Below are 17,805 nucleotides of genomic sequence, written 5' to 3'. Positions count from 1 at the left end.
GCCTGCTCGTTGAAGACGCACCTTATTGGAAAAGGCCAGACAGCTGACATCTCCATGGCGTCGGAGAATCGACACCGCAGCTCCGGAAAGCGCCATTGCTTCTCCCTCTTCATCCCGCTCCCGAATGTTGCTTTCAGTCGCTGGGTAGCGTGGAAGAACGACGACTGGCGTCGGTTGTCGGAGCCGGCAGGGCGAAGAGTTCACGATTCCGAGTATCCTTCGTTGTTCGAAGGTCGATGACACTGTGGCATTTGTGCTAAAGCATAACAGTACGTCGCCTATCAAATTTGTTGTATATGGGGAATCTTATTGTATAAAGCGCTCCTATTTAACCTCACTAACGCTGCCGGCAAAACTAAACTATCTTGAATCACAACTCAAGCCGTGAACGCAAAGTAGTAAAGCGTGGATGTTGGAGTTAAAGAAGCTGGTTCCATGTTGTCTTCGAGGTCATAACCTTTCCCTTCCATCATTATCATCGCGCAGAAAAGTGTCACGCATTGCCTTGTTTCATAAGACGTATCATCATCCTGCACTACGCGATCGCCTCATCCCTGAGCCATCTTACGTATCCCATCGCACAGATCATCGTCATAAAGTCGGACTCCCTTCATGTAATACTGCGCACTTTTATCATTCATTTCTACCACGAACCTCTCGCGATTGGAATGGCCTTCCCGCGGACGTCGTGAACATTATTCATCATGAACAGTTCCGTAATTCCATAGCTAACATTGTATACTCAGGCTCTTTGTAAACTCACTGTAAATTCACATTTTGCTCTATTGTTTCATGTGCGTTTTCTATTACTTTTTTTGTTTTTTTTTCGTTCCTTTGTTTCTTGTTTTTTGTGTCAAAGTGTTGTTGTTACCACTCCCCCTCTGTAATGCCTCTGGCCCTGAGGGGGTATAATAAAATGAAATGAAATGAAATAAGGGACCCGGAAAAACTGTAAAACAGTCCCAGGGATGACAGCACTGCTCAGGCGTACTCGCATGTGTATCTGTACTACATGGGATGGAAATCTTAACGCAAATGACCAAGACAACACAGGGCACTACCCAACAGGGCAAGGTGGGAGGCACTTCTGTTCATATCGGATCCGCAGACCTACGACGCCCTCGTGAAACCGGCGAAGACAGCACGACGCGCCAGTGGGATCCCTTACTGAGGATGCTACCCGCCGGTCTTCTCATTTCAAAGACTCAAAAATCACAGGGTCGGTAATACATTTTATTGCGATAGCAATTATATGGACAGTCTCCGCTGGTCTACGCCGTCGTTTTGCCTAAGAGAACTCGAAGGCGAAAGCCAGCTGCTCTTCTCATTCGATTGCAGCCATACCAACCACACCCCAAGATCCAGCTTTCTCGGACATCGGCGTTTAGTTCGCGTGTCTTCCACCACGTGCCGCATGGCTTTTATCTTTTTGAATCTCGCGTGAAGCCAAGAGTTACGTCGTGGCAAGAAAGAAAGGAAAGAAACAAAAGAAAAAGAGTTCAGAACACACAGCATCACCTCTTGGCTTGGTCTGGCGAGGCGTTCTCCGTTGCGTCGGCGACTAAGATAAGACCGGCGAGTTGTAACGTTAAAATGGCTAGTCATCTTCCGTTCCTATGGCAACGACTCCTTTATTGCTGCGGAATAAGAAAACGGCGCCTGACAACACCGGAGGTATCGAAAGCGCTGCCAAACGGATTCGTTTATTCCCTTTCTTTTAACAGCAGGTGTGCAATAGCCGCCGTTTGTTCGGTTTGCGGCGTAGACACCGTTTCGTTGTGGCATCGGCGCGGCCACGTCAAGCAAAATTGATAGCTGTACCTATACTCCGCGACAACTTTTCTTGGCACCACTGTGGAAGCTACAGAGCCAAAGTGCCTGCATGCGCGCGCGCCACGGAATAGTACCGATATTTATTTTCTGATTCTAAAAGTTACCTAGCTCGAATAAATAAAGATTTCTTCATTATAAAAAGAGAACGAGTATGGGAAGCCATTCGTGAAAAAATGTTATTGTAAACTTCAAGTTTGTTTCTGTCTTTATTTTTTGGACAGCACCACGTTTTCCTCACGCCTGCACCACATTTTTCTCACGCCTGCTCTCTCAGAGTCTCAGTAAACATGGCGTCCGCGATGCCCCCTGAATCGTTGGCCTGAACCGTGTGCGGCCGCCAACTCGCCGTTTCGTTCTCCGAAGAAGCTGTACTCTAAATGTGACAGAAAGTGGCTATCAAACCAGACCACGCAAGTTATCTGCAATGTCATCGCTGGAGTGAGGCGCCGTCAACGTGACTTGTCTGCAAATGCAGTGTGCCGGACTGTCGCCGAGCTCACCGGAGTGAGTGAGCGAACAGTTAAGCGTATCAAGGCTGAAGCTCTGCGGGCCCCACTTGCCTCCCCGAAGCGCAAGAAATTGAATTTCTCTGGCCAAACTGAGAAGCGCATCACCGGCAAGACGCGGCTGCTGCGCTATTACATGTTTGCGTTGGCAGCATTGCGGCGCAAAGTGCACAGCTACTTCATGCGCAATGAAATACCTACGGCCGAGAAGCTACGCTCTGTGAAGGTGTGTGACCAGAGAAGCTTGATAAAATAATCTGCGTCAGTCTCTTTTTAATTAAGCGTGAGCTCTCTTTAAATCTAAACCCAATTCAGCGGCATCATGGTACTTGCATTCCGTATTTATTCGAATACAATGCGAGATTTTTCTCCAAATTTTTGCTACTAAAGTCGCCCCTCGCGTTACAATCTAGCAAACGCCGTATTCAGGTTGCGGTGTGCGCTTGGTGGCGTTCATCATATTCCCATGTGTCTTATGTTGTTGTCTTCGGGCTTCACCCGCAAAGACTGTTTGGAATGCTCCGCGCAGACCGCGATGCGATGTTCCAGAAGCGCCACGGTTGTTTTAGATCTTTCTGTTAAGATTGCGCGCGGTACGCGAATAGTCAGAGATTACGTGGCCACCAGCGATAACACTGAAACATTCGATAGAACATGTATAAAAGCCGACACGCTTTAACGACTTGTCAGAATTATTGACGGACGACGCTCTGACTGACTCGTTTCCCGCCCACAAATTTGGCCAAATAAAGAGTTTCATCTTCGACACACCCACTACTGCCTTCGTCAACGTAACAACCCTGTGACAATATACAGTACAGTAGGTAGATGCATCTACGCACACTGATGTTCCCATTCTGCATGTAGACGTGGTGCTAAACGCTCTAGCGATGCGAGCAAGCGAAACCGAAACTGGAACTGAAATCGGTTGCAAGATGCCGAACTACTTGCGTAGTAACACAAATGTGCGGATGCCCCGCCTCCGTAGCCTTCGCTCCAATGCCAAGATAAGTTGTCGCCGAGTATAGTTAAGGCAATGTAACCGTTGACAAGCCTTATTAGGCTATGTTGAGCATGGTAAAACGTAATTAGTTTCACATAACTAAGCGAATGAAATCACAGCTTAATAAATCCTAATTCAGCCGAGCAGGGATTTTCCTGTGCAGAGTCATGCCGAGCGTGGTAATATGTGCCGAGCTTAGTCTAATTAACACTAATTAAGAGTGAGCCTAACTATTGGAGAGAGAGAGAAATAAACATTTATTTGCGAAACAGTGTTCCGAGCGATGCTCGGTATCATCCTAACTATTAGAAAATAAGCTAATTAGCTAATTAGGCTTACGTTGACTTGGGATGCAAGCTAATCGGGACCAAGCCTCGAATAGGCAAGTAAATGTGTTTAATTAAAGTGATCAACTATATTTAAGCCTAGATTGACTTGGGATGCAAGCTATATGTGACCAATCCTGAAATATTCAAGTGAGGCCAATTAAGTTCATTGAGGTCATTAGGGTACTTGGTGCTGCGATGGCCAAGCGATCCCCAATGGAACCCACCAGATACGTAGTCAATACTCGTGAATTACAGCGTGATCTCGTGAACACTTTTTGTGTGGGCGAGTCAATTGGTGTTGTGATCTTCAAGCGATTCCCAATGAAACCCGAATGACACGTAGCCAATACTCGCGAAATACAATGTGATCACGTGAACACTTCGTGTATGGGCTTGTGATTTCATGTGTGCCTAGTCAAGCCAGGAACAGCCGAGGGCCGACAAGCTCTGCTCTCTCCAAGTTTTGCGCGACTCAACGCAAGCGGCGCAACTATGTTGCTGGGTCGAAAAGCACGGCCGATGACAGATATCGAGGGGTTGGCGTACATTTAACAGTCTAATGACAGCATTTCGCAATATCGAGCCCTAAGTTTCGTAGTTTGCAGCGTCTGGTCACTTGCCTTCCCCGTGTTTTTAGAGCTGTTTACTTCCAGTTAGGTTTCTCTGGCTACAGAGAAGGGGGTGATACTTCTAACAATAATTGTTGTGTTTTTACGCCCCAAGAACACGATGTGATTGTGAGTGACGCTGAAGTGGAGGGCCGCCGATAGTTCGACACCGTGATGTTCTTTATCGTGCATTAAATCTAAGCTCACGGGCTTCTAGCATGTTGCGTCCATCGAAATGCTCACGCCGCCTCCGAGATTCACTTCCGTCACCTAACACGCTGTTGCGTAATATATGACTCCAAGTGGAAAGTCGTAAATTTATAAGGTGTTGGCTCGCGGCACACACAAATCGGTTCATATCACAAATGATCGCGCGCGTGTGTTACCGCTATACTCTAAGAGAAAAAAAAGTGTTTTCTGACCATTTTGGCTTGCCACGTATATGGCCCTCTTTTAAAGGGCCACGTCAACTCTCTCTGAAGATCATCATACACTCTTTGAAGAGTCGCGTGGCCCACAAGAAGGTCACAGTGCCACTTTAAAAACAGTCACATATGTGGCAAGTCAGGAATCCCCGACAGGAGTCGCACACACTCCTTTTTCTTAAGAGTGTACGGATCTGCTGCTCACCGGCTCCGTCCATCGAAGTGCGCAAGGAAACAAGAAACACTGCCTAACTTTCGTGATTTTTTTTTATTAAACTCAAATACTATAACCTGGGGTTTTGCGTGCTATAACCACGATACGATTACATGGACGCGGTAGAGGAGGGCGACGCAAATTTCGACCGTCTGGTGTCCTTTAACGTGCCCTCCCACAGCTCAACACAACGGCCCAGAAAAGTAGGCAGTGGGAAAGGAGGGGGGCTGCCCCCGCCCCCTTCCCGGAATTGTGATGGTTGTGAGAGAAAATGGGTGTTTTTCAAGGCCTTCAGCAAGTGGGCCTTCCCTCCCCCCAAAAAATATTCCTGGCTACGAGCCTGCACGCGCCTCTATGATTTCACCTCCAGCAAAATGCGACCGCCGCGGCCAAAATCAAAACCGTAATTTGCGGGTCAGCAACAGAGCACCCTTCTAATAGCGTTGGCAGTTTTCGGTTAAGCCGACATAACAGTATTACGCTGTGCCCCTTGAGAAATGGTGAAATATAAGCTCACCGTTCTTGCCATAACCCTCTCAACGCTAGAAAAAGACATGGCTTGCCGGAATTGGTCTCAGGTAAAGATTCCGTAGTCCTCAACGTGGCCCGTGCTGCTTCATGTGGCAGGACTTGTCGCACTGTTGAAGGCAGGAGGATTTGGGATGCAAAACTGGTGCATACGTCGTTCGTTCCCGTCTACATCACGAGAACATGAGTCAACGTTTTCTCTGGATTCATGCCGGTATCCGGGTGCTGGCACTGGTCGATGACGCAGCATGCGTGACCTGTTTCTGCAAAGTCATGGGCGCTACGTCGATGGGTGGCTGTAACTTTAGAGCATTAGCTCTGCGCACGAAAGCCACAGCTTCAATCCTTCTTAGGTGGAGACGGAAAGCAAAAAAAAAAAGAGGAGGGCCGCGCTCAATCGCTTTTTCCAACGCACCCGTCGGTGGTCACTCCCGTCCCGTATGGAGCATATGATGTCAGGCAGTCTTAGAACTATAGCGTACGCAAAGATAGCGCTCATTGCGGTCGCCCGGTATTTCCGTCACTTAACGTACGACGCGTTCGCATTGGCAGCAAAAGCTAACGCATAGCTTTGCGTACGCATTCGAAAACTCCCTATGAAATGTTTTAGGAGTTCCGTGCAGCATTGTCCAAGATGCAGGCCTCTTTGACCAATCAGGAGGGCGACCACATTTAAGTGCACCCTTCCGTGCCCTGTCGTCTGCTAGCGGCGAGCGCTGCAGCGGAACCGGCAAGAGAGTTTCGGAACACTGTGCCACTGCGCAATGAGATCGGCTCTAATTGTGATAGCAGTTAAAAATTCGCCTCGGCACCGTGAAAGCGCGCGTCTTCGAGATGCTTTTACGCAGTCATTTGAGGGATACGGTTCAGTACCACGGCCCGTATCGCGTTGTCAAGCAAACTTCGTTCTACGCCGTCGAGCTGCATGAGCCTTCTGACCCAGGGGTCGGCAACCTTTACAGGCGAAGGGCTGAATTGCATGAAGCCGACACCGCGTGCCCGGACGACAAATGGAGGAGGGGGAGTTGCAGGCAAAGAGAACAAAGGTAAATTGACAATTGATAATCATGTACAAAACTGGGATGGAAATCGTGTTCATTTTCAACGTGCATGTCACAAGGATGCAATTTTCAAACACAGGAGGATGGAGGACCAAGCCAACTGGAAGTGCCATCTTTCTTTGTTCCAGTCGGACCCTACTTGAGGTGAAAACTGTCATGTCTGCCGCGAGACTGGAAGTGACAAGGGGAGGGGAGAGTTCTGACGTCGTGCCGGAGACCGCATAACATTGTCCTGATGGCCGCATGCGACCCGCGGACCGCAGGTAGCCGACCCCTGTTCTGGTCAACAACGTCGATGGCATGAGATTGTCCATATGAACCTGCTGAAGCCTGCACATTGGGCAGAGCACGAGAGTGCAGTGGTGTTCTACTCGAAATTCGCCAGGATGTCTCTTTTCCGGGGATGAAACAAATGCAACAAATAAGACCGGCACTACTTGCAGAAACAGAGAACGCTGCTCATGTAGAAAGGCGGCGATTCGACAATGCGAGCCTAGCGCTGGTTCTTCTATTGCGGGTCATGTTTCTACGCATGCGCTGCCGCTATTCTCAATATGCCAATTGCCTCAATTGTTAGACTTGTTTCTTCATTCCTATGCTGACATTAAACTGCGCATGCATCGAATTTTAGCGTGCACTTACACTCTCAGCAATGTAAAGATGGATGATGAGCCTCCGGTTAGAGATCTGTTATGTTCTAGCAATCTCTGATAAATGTAGCGATCCGTCTGCCTACGTGGAAGCGGCCGCAGCTGAACAGAACGTTATAGACTATTTTACGTAAGACATGTGGGCGCCGCCACCTTGGGCTGTTGGGCGGTTAAACAAATTTCTTCTTATTCGTATGTTTCACGGCGTGAATTGATAAGGCAAAGAAACGGCGAACGCACCAACCCAATCGTTATCGTGTGTGTACGTCAGCCGCAGCACAGTTCGTTTATTTGTTGAAGATACCACAGGGCAAGGCTAACGGCCCAATATGCCGGCACCGAGCGCATCCGTAAAATAGTCTATACACCGCACTTGTACGGCAATCAGTGAATTTGTCCGCGTGTTTAACCGAAAAAAAATATCCGCGCATATCCACGAAGTGAATGATGAGTGGGCGAAGCACTGGGGATCGTTCGGCAACCCTGAATCTCCCGTGACATTGCCCACTCGCGCATGTAGATGAGTGACAACGCGTGTGTACAGTTATATAAAATGTTTATTGGTCATAAATGTTATGTCGTATTGAGTTGTGGATTCCATTTTCCTTTCATTACTGCTTTGTGGTCCGTGAACTGCAGAGGCAATTGGTTCTTCAATTGGATCTAGCCTGAAGTTGGCAAAGACAAGGTCTATGCACATCCCCCTGGTGGTAGCTCGCTGTATGCGTCGACGTTGCCTTTCGTGGGCGAGCGCGCATTCACGGTCCATGGCAGAAAGAGTATGTGCGGTCTGAAACGCGCTCATATATACCCATTTTCACTGCAGCGCCTTATCGTGTATTTCTTTTTCACAGATGTTTTCTTTTTCACTGCAGCGCCCTCCCGTGTATTTTTTTCACACATGTTTTTTTCACTTCAGCGCCCCGTCAAGTATCTTTTTTTACAGATGTTCTTTTTTTCGGTTGCGGTTCACAAATGTTTCAGTTTTTTGTCGGTTTCGGTTTCGTGGACCATGTCGGACACGGACAACGACAAGGCTCGGTACTAACGAGCTTCGCCTCCAATATCGGTCATTCCTTGTCTTTCACTCGCTCCTTCTGTCTGTGCATAACGGCGATTACATCTCACTTAGCTTATTGGCTGCGTAAAAACAACGTTAATGACGTATCTACTTCCCACTTTCGTTAGCCTATCAGATGCGCAATAAATGTACGGAAAGCTACGACACATTTCTTCCTATCGCTTTCGGCAACCACGCTCGGACGTAACATAACGGACTTCTTTAAACGTTCCGCGGCAGTGGCTACTGCATCGTGAGGATAACGTAGCACACCTAAAAGACGCCTAACCTGGCCATTAAAGCTATCATAACTTTTGTGCTCACACAACTTGGTGAGGGAAGACTTAAAGCATCCGAGCCAGAGAAAGCGACTCCGAGCGGTACCTGCAGCCACTCGCCAGAGCAATCGGAGGCCGGAAGAGGATACGAGTCACCACCTCTTCTGTAGCAAACACACGAGACGCGGGAGTCACTTGATCAGATCATGGTCGGACTCCGAGTAGAAAGTGAGAGCTCTCAGAGATGCAGCGTGGTGCTCTAAAAGAGCCAGCCGAACGTAGTCAGAGCGCTCGATTTCGACCAGCTGAACGTGACGCGCGCTTCCAGAGCGCTCTGGAGCTCTCGAAAACGACCAGTGGAATGTACCAACAATCAAATCGTGCCAAAACAACGGCATAATGAAAACGGTTAGCACACGGTAAGATTGGAACAAGAAGACGACACACACAGAGCGCTTGTTCTTCTTTTCGGTCTTCTTGTTCCAGGGTTACCGTGCGCTGACCGTTTTCATTATGTCGGCTATATACCAACTAGCTCGGACCCAGCCTCTGATTCAGTACAAAACAACGGCTTCATTATGAGGCCCGCCGTGGTGGAAGGCTCCGGATAATACTAGGACTTCTGGCATTTTGACCTCCTTCAAAATTGCTAGAGCCGCGACCGGGATAAAAAACCGTGTTCTTCGGGTCACCAGCCTAGCACCGTAACCCACTGTACCCCCACGCAAGCAGGAGCACTACTGTGAAAAAAGGAAAGAAAGAAAGAAATTATTGCCCGTATTCGAACCTTCGACGCGACGTCCACGCGCGACACATGGTGCCACTCCTTTACCGATTCGGCCGCAACGCCAGCCGAGCCCGCGGCGATAAAATTGGCCTTATCAAGATACTACGATGAAATATGCAAGCCAAAGACATGACCGCGTTTAGAAAACCTCAATTTGGAACGTGTTTTTATTCACGCCAAAACATGATCGCAGGCTCAAGTGAAAGCTGTGTCTTCATACTACTTAGATCTCTGGGAACTTTGCAGGTTTCCGTCTAGTTTTTTCAGACGGCCCGTTTTTGTCCTGAAAAACAAGGCGAAATTTCAGTGGCTTCCATAGGATCCCGTTGTTTCAACTTTAGTCGTCGTGGGAACAAAATATAACGCCCCGATGGCAAAAGCGCTGCATTTGAGAGGTACAGTACAAATTCTAGAACGTGCCTTCCTGGGAACTTTTGGAAGTTGCGCCTCTACGATTTTGTATCGCCGAGAAATCACCCTGTCCCATTGAAAACGGGCGAGCTTCCAGCAGTGGCCGCTTGGAGCGCTGATCATCCAGTGTCCCTGAAAGCTGGATATGCGCGAATAATACCTAACGTGGTTTTGAAATGCTTCGTCCATCGGACCACCTTTGAAAAACCGATGGTGTCATGCGATGCCGTCGTCATGCGACGTCCCGTCGTCTGACATATTGATGACGTCACATTGAGGTCACAAATTGCGTCGATAAGCGACGTCATATGATTACGCCATCACATGATGCCAATTTTTTTTCATCACTCGTCCTGGCGCCTAAGCCAGGACGAGTCGCTTTTGATGAGGGCCCTTAGGCTTTCGCCTTGGTAAACATTCTATGTCTCTCCAACGAAAGACGCATGAATTGAATAACGCACTTTCATAGCTGTCATCGACGAGTCAATGTGACCCAAAATGAGCGTTTTCAGAATGCCGCATCACGAACGTCATATATGTCAGTGTGAAGAGGTTTGCGCCATTCACATCATAGCTTAGCACCTTCTACGTCGTTTCTTTCAACGAAAGATGCTTGAATTGAGAAATTACACATCATCTCCCCTTACAGGCAACCATGGTGGGATGCCAAAGCATCGCGAGGGGCGCATCGAGTTTCTGTTTATCTTATGTGACTTATGAGACGGTGGTTGTCGAGGCGGCATGCAGGTATGCTTCCAGAGCGGTTACATCTAACAGGGAATACCACGCCTTATTCAATCACTGAGACTTTGAAATAATGGATGGCGCTTATGACACCATTCTTTAATCGGTCCAAGCTACAAGAAAACACAAACGCAAGACTGCAAGGCCAAGCAATAACATGTGGCCTTTGAGATTTAAAAAAAAACGGCAACATTGGTTTTTGAGGCCACGAGCAGTGGAAGAAAAGCGTTCAAAAGACATAAAAAAGGGAGCACTCCCCAGTGACCTTGCTTTAATGTTGGCTGCAGATAGAATAAACAAGCACATATCATTAGTTTCGTTTCCGTGTACGCATGTCCTTACACGTGTGGCACTTGCGACATTTTAGCGTAGATTTCAGAGTTGAACTTTCAGAGTTGAACTTCAGAGTTGAACAGAGTCGCTGAAACTTTGAAATAAATGCAATTTCTGTCTACGCAAAAACCAAGCTGCAGTAAATCACAGCGCAAGACTCCGAAGCAATGCAGTAAAGCCCGACCTCAGTGATTTAACAAGCCGACTGCATTCCTCTTGGAGACAATAACCAATTGACAACACGTGTTCCACAGTGACAATAGACGGCAGCACTCTTCAGGCAAGCTTGTTTGAATCATGGAGCACGCGTATCACATCTTTCGCTTTCAAATACGCCGCCTCAAAATCTAGTGGAACCTGCGGCATTTTATGACATATGCCAATACCCTTTAACCTCCTTTTCATGCGAGTGAAAACCACTTTCTCGTGCATCCCAAAAAAATCCTACAGCGCGAACCGCTGAGGTATAGCCTCAAAGATTACACACCCCGAGTGCGCCTTGCCTTGGAGGCCATAACCTATTCGGAACGTTATGTTTTATACTCCCACAAGATGACAGCACTCCTCAGGCACGCTTGCTTCAACGCCCAAGGTGGAGCATCATCTGCAAGACAGCGGGCGGCCAGCGTTAGCGGCAATGAATCGGCGCTTTTCTTAAACGTGCGGCGCCATGCAGCTGGCTGCATTCCGGGCAAGATACTAGCCGCGATAAGTGCTGCGCGAGTTGCGTCCGCAACTCGCGCGTCCGCAATTTTCTTTATTTGTGCTTTTCCTTTCCGTATATGTCACCATGGCAGCTGGACTACGCACTAATTTTTTACTATCCGATTTCTCACAGAGCCTGCCTTATATCGAGTATGGGGAAAAGTTGTTTTTGTCGTATGCCGCAGTTGTCTGCAAACGATTACCTGGCTGATCGCTTCTTGCTCTGCCTTAGCACAAAGGTAAAACGATCGAAGATTCAATATCGATGCCTTACTGGGTACATAATAGGCAACCGTCTCTCCTTTACTTTTCCGGTGCATTGGCCTGAAAGCGTTGCTTGGCGAGGTTAGCGGAAACGCGTGCGCGCCGAGCCTCCAGAAAAGACCGTACCGGGAAACATACGACCCCTCCCATCGGAACTGATCGACGCCGGCACTCGCAGGAACTTGCCGCTGTATAGGCCTAAGAAATCCCGGCAGAAAAAGGGCAAGTCCCGAGTCCCGACATCGGTTCGCCTTCCACTTCCGCGGACGGAGTGTTGCAGCAGCATGCGCATGCAAAATCTGCAGTGACTCTGATGTGGCCAAGCATTTCGGGAAAAATGAGGGTTATCGAAAGTGTGGCTAGTGTTCCTTCCACAAGGCGGGCATATTGTACGCAGCAAGAGAAAAGGATCCCGTCGCAACGAACCGAACATTCTGTAGCATAATTCGGCCTCTCGCACTGCCTAATCCTTTATAACGATGAATGCTAAAATGCTTGATGCCTGCGTACTGAGTTTTAGGTGCACGTTAAAGCGACCCACTCGGTAGAAATTTCAGGAGGCCTCCACTACGGCGTCCCTCATAATCCTATCGTGGTCTTGGAAGATTAAAACAAACAAATTATTACTATTCTTTACAGCACAACTCGGCAACACAACCTTGCAGCAACCTCTCAGAACAACAACCCAACCAAAAGAAACGCTTTTGCGTTCTCATCTCATCAGAATATCCCAAGAGATTCTTTGCTACTTTATTTTTAACAATCCATAAACAGACGCCAAGTGTGATCACTATATCATTTAATGGTTAGAAATAGTATAGTGGTTAGAAAGAATGTTTCAATCACCAGAAAAATAATATTAAACAGTGCATCGCAGCGAAGAAGTTAGGAGCTAGGCAATAAAGTGTGGCCTTTGAGATTGAGTGAGTCGAATGTTTTTTACCTTCAAGGCCATAACCCACGAAGGACAACTCTTTTGGAATCGTATAAGGTGGCAGCACTCCCCAGACTCTCTGCTGACCTGGGAATGAATCGGCAATTTTTGTAGAGATGCGGTGCCATGCACCTCACGCATGCAGGGCGAGATGTCTGGGCGCGATAAAAACTGCGCGAAATCTTTGCTTTCTTGTTTTTGCTATTTCTTTCCTTAAAAATCATGGTGGCTGTAACCGATGTGACGCGTCAAGTGCGGTATACGAATGAGATATTGGTGTGTACGACTTAGCTGTATCCCGAGGTCAAAATCGCTACCATGATTTCGTCTTGCATTACCTCACTCACAGAGTAAACAAATTAGAGCATGCTAGCGATGTACGTCAAAAACCGAAGAACAAATTTTGACATGTATGTGTCCGCAAGCAGTGGAACAGTGGTTGCGGCGCTCGGGTGCTTACCCGACAGTGGCGGGTTCGATCCCGGCCGCGGCGGTCGCATTTAGATGGAGGCGAAATTCTAAGGGCATTCCGAGGATTGGGAATGCCCTTAGATGGCGCCACGTACACCTGTACGTGGCGCCATTTCTCGGCGGCAGCAACGGCGTCCTGCCGTAACTGAATGGGAAATGGGCGAAAAGAAATCATATCTCTTGGAAAAAGCTAGTTATCCAGAATGACTTCGGGTTCTATATAGCAGAGACCCACTGGAACATTTTGGTCAAATTGCATTACTGCTCTACAAAGCGTGTGGCTTCCCAGGACAATTGAACGCCACCCATTAGAAATACATGGGGACCTACTGTAAACAATAAACACTCTGCGAAGCCACGCGGTTTGAAGTTTCACTGTGTAATTTTAACAGAATGTTCAAATAAGTATCTGCTCTATTGAACTGGGAGTCGTTTTTGATAACTAAATGTTTCGTCAGATATTATTTTCTTTCGCCTATTTCCCATTCAGTTACGGCAAGCAACCACTGTCACCGACGAGAGATGGCGCTACATGCACATGTCCCCAAATCCTGATCATGCTCCTGTACTGTGTGACGTCAGGGCATGTTGAACATCACCAGGCGGTAGAAGCTTCCAGAGCTCTCCAGTACGGCGTAGATCATATCGTGATTTTGGCCCTTAAAGCCTCGTGGGTAATTATTGAAAACTCACAAGGTCCCTTACTGATTCGCCTAAAACGACTAAAATTTCTTCTTCTTTTTGTGCTCAGTCGATATATTGATCCTCTCCCGCACCCCTACGCAATCTTTCTACGCGTATATTTGTTTTTCACTGCCTCCAAGATCGTAGCCACTGCAAGCTTTCTGCACTTCACCGGGTTTCGCATGGCCTCCGTGATCGGCCCACCTTTTACCAAGTGAAAAGATCATGTGATGGCGTCACCATGTCCAGTCACGTTATGTGTCGTCGTAGTGACGTCACGATAACATCACTGATTTTGGCCACAAGTAGCGTCATTATGACGTAATATGGTGACGTCATCGCGCGACGACGACTTTTTGCATCACTCGTGTTGATGCCGACACCGCGGAACGCCAACGCCGCCGATGATCAATTTCCGTGTTTTTTGAGATATCTAAGGGTTTCGGCTTAATCCTAACATCTAACAGGGTGCGTAAAATCCGCATTTCTCTTCCGGTCTCATAATTGTTTGATAATTTAGGAACACTGTAGCCACTGAGCATAATCACCTTCACATTTCGATGAAAACCTGCGTTCTTTAACCTCGTTTCCATTCGCGACAAAACCATTATATGATGATTTCCAAAGCAACCATACAACCGAAAGCCTTGGAGCGTGTCCTTCGAAATTAAATGAGCCGGGGAGGCGCCTTGTTTCCAGGCCATAACCGACTGGATCGATTGTTTCACAATCTCTGAAGGTAGCAGCACTTCTCAGGCAAGCTGGCTTGAACTCCGAAGATAGCACGTTATCGGGAGGACAACGGTCTGCCTGTTCCTCGGGCTATAAATTGACAATTTTTGAGGACATGCGGCGTCATACAGAGCTCGCGACATGGTGGCTCCTAGGCACAATGCTTAGGCTGCATAATGTTTAAGGCCAATCCCCTAGATGCTTCACTAAACGCGAAAAGTGACCGTCGGTGTCGGCGTCCCGCGGCGTCAGCAGGAGTGATGAAAAAAGCATCATCACGTAATGACGTCTTCGTATGATGCCCCCATGACGTCATAGATCACCAAACATTCTGACGTCGGTATAACATTACCGTGATGTAGCTGTGACGTCATCGCATCACATCTTCGCTTGGTCAAAGGTAGGCCAATCACGGAGGCACTGCAAAACCAGGTGAGGTGCAGAAAGCTTGCAATGTATGCGATCCTGGAGGTAGTCGAAAAGCAGGATAGGATCAGAATTACCTGGGAGAGGCGAGGGGGTAATCATTGCATAGACTGAAAAAAAAAAAGTTGCTTTTGCCTTCGAGTCGTGTTAGTGGAATGCATAGGAGACCCTGTGAGATTGTCATTCGCGCTTTAGCTTTCGTAGGCGTCGGTGTGGCTGTGGGCCATCGCACCAACATTCAGCTACTTAGTTTCTTTTGGGGATTCTTTGATGTAATGAGTACGGCTAAAAACGATGCATTTTTGCTCTACAGTTTCTTGGAAAAGATCATAAAAGTGATTTCTTCTTGAATTACCTCACTGTAGAGGTAAACAAAAAATGGCTAATTGTGATGCCACACTAGGTGCATCAGAGGTAACCGCACTTAATTTGCTATTCCGGCATTTAGTATTTCTGTGAGAATAGAGAAAGGCTGTGGCCATTGAGCATGATTGCTGTCGTATCTCTTGGTTATAAAAAGTCCGAAATGGGCACGATGGAGGCGTGAAAATAAAGATGTGAATTGGCTAATTTTATGGCTTGTGCACTTGGGCTGAAATTCGTGCTTGTTTGAAATATGTCCTAAAATTGTGTTGCAGTTAGTCAGTTTTCTTTTATTGCATTTTCACAATCCTCAGATTAGTGATGTGTTTTCGCGTATACACAGCTTCGTCGAGAACTGACAATATTAGTTCATAAAAGTTCCAACGCGATGAACGTATTCGTCCAGAATCAACCTGAGGTAGGTACTCAGGTTCAAGAGCATCGCGTCAAGTATTTATCTCCAAACAATGAAGAGCACCACGTGGACATATGAGATCCGCTCATTGATGATAAGCTTGTAAGCATATGACGAATATCTAATGAAGCGCAGCGAGTGGGCACAAAATGTTCACTAACTAAGAGCCGTGTGCTCATATAATACCTACTCAATAAAGTGCAGCATGTGGATATACGATATACAATCAGTAAAGACGCTGAGGGAAGGGGGGCCGCATGGGATGTCGTGAGTGGGCCGCCGCAGCAGGATGGCCGCTACTCGTCACTAGCCGTGATTGGCTGAAAGCTGACGCTGTGAGAGGGAAACTTTTTACGCCAGTTCCGCCGTTTGCGATGGCTTCTTTGCTCGCGCTCTCTTTTTTCCGCCAGCCGCAGTCGAAGGGGCCACTGCGCTCCGGCAACAAGTGTCAGTAGTGCGAGACGTTCGCGAACGCTTCGCCAGCGTGGTTCAACCTACCGCCGCTTTTTTTCTTTGTTATCACGTGAGTACGTGGCCGCCGGAGGAGGTGCGGCGAAGCGGCTGCAGCCATGGATCAGCTCTTCGGGAATCTGAAGGGCTTCTTTAAGACTGAGTTCACCGTCATCGACAACAATGTGTTTCGGCTGCACTAAAAGGCGACGGTGTGCATCCTCATCACCTTCAGCCTCCTGGTGACGGCGAGGCAGTACATCGGCGACCCCATCGACTGCATCAGTAGGGACGAGCTGCCACCCAACCTGATAGACACCCTCTGCTGGATACACACCACCTATTCGCTCACGGACGCCTGGCACAAGAAAGTGGGCGTCGAAGTGCCTTACCCCGGCGTGGAAAAGTACAAGCAGGGCGAGAAGCGCGTCTACCATGCCTACTACCAATGGGTATGCTTCGTGCTCTTCATTCAGGCCGTGCTATTCTACGTACCTCGCTACTTCTGGAAGGCTGTCGAAGGCGGTCGCATCAAGAACCTCATCCTGGGCCTCCACATTCCCATCCTCCCCGAGGAAGCCAAAGAAAACAGCCGCAAACTGCTCGTCGAGTACCTGGCCATCAACCTGAACAACCACAACATACTTTTCTACGGATACGTGGTGGCCGAGGTGTGCAACTTCGTCAACGTCGTGGGCCAGATGTTATTCATGGACATGTTCCTCGGGGGCGAGTTCTTCAGCTACGGTTCCAAGGTGCTGCAGTTCACCGACTGGGACCGGTCCGTGGGCTTCGACCCCTTGATCAAGGTGTTCCCCAGGCTAGCCAAGTGCACTTTTCACATGTACGGTCGCTCGGGCGACGTGCAGAAGCACGATGCCTTGTGCATCCTGCCCATGAACATCATCAACGAGAAGATATATGTTTTCCTCTGGTTCTGGTTCATTATCCTCGCCGTGCTCTCCGGGGTGGTGCTCATCTACAGGGCCTTCGACATCTTCCTCCCCCAAATCCGCTTCATTGTCCTCCGGCGCCGCGCCATGCTCGCAAACAAGGACTACGTGGAGCGCGTCTGCGACCACTGCAAGCTCGGCGACTGGCTCGTTCTCAATCTGCTCTGCAAGAACATGGATCCCGTCAACTTCCGAGCTCTCATCAAAGACTACGTGCGACGCCTCGACCACAAGAGCATTGACAACGCGTAGACACTCGCTATGGCCGCTGTCTGTCTCGTGTGCGTTCTTTTTTCGACGCCGCGTCTCGCGGTTGCGGGCACGAGGATCTGTAGCACACCTTGACACTGGCAAGTCCGTGCCCCTCCGTTCCTGTTTAATTTTTATTGCGATAGCAATTATATGGACACTCTCGGCTGATTTTGCCGTCACCATCGTGTCCTGGATATGTATATGTATGTGTATATATAAAAAAGGCACAAAGAAAAATAAAGCAGAAGAAACAAATTCCGAAGCACCCAAGCGAGGATTCAAACCATCGACCCCTCGCTCCCCAACCCGCTGCACTAGAGAACTCAACTATGCCCCATGCATACGCCGGCAAAATAACGGCGAGCTATTTACATACACCATTTACC

General features: G+C 48.2%; 1 protein-coding gene across 1 annotated transcript; it reads left to right on the top strand.

Annotated features, from left to right (window-relative positions):
* Positions 1-16,169: 16,169 nt before the first annotated feature.
* LOC119395982 (innexin inx2-like) lies at positions 16,170-17,598 on the top strand. Its single transcript, XM_049416848.1, has one exon. It carries the CDS (start codon positions 16,916-16,918, stop codon positions 17,417-17,419), a length of 504 nt encoding a protein of 167 aa, XP_049272805.1. The 5' UTR covers positions 16,170-16,915; the 3' UTR covers positions 17,420-17,598.
* The last annotated feature ends 207 nt before the right edge of the window (positions 17,599-17,805 follow it).

The sequence above is a fragment of the Rhipicephalus sanguineus genome, chromosome 6 (assembly GCF_013339695.2).
Source record: "Rhipicephalus sanguineus isolate Rsan-2018 chromosome 6, BIME_Rsan_1.4, whole genome shotgun sequence".
Taxonomy (NCBI): domain Eukaryota; kingdom Metazoa; phylum Arthropoda; class Arachnida; order Ixodida; family Ixodidae; genus Rhipicephalus; species Rhipicephalus sanguineus.
This window is presented reverse-complemented; position numbering and strand designations above follow the sequence as displayed.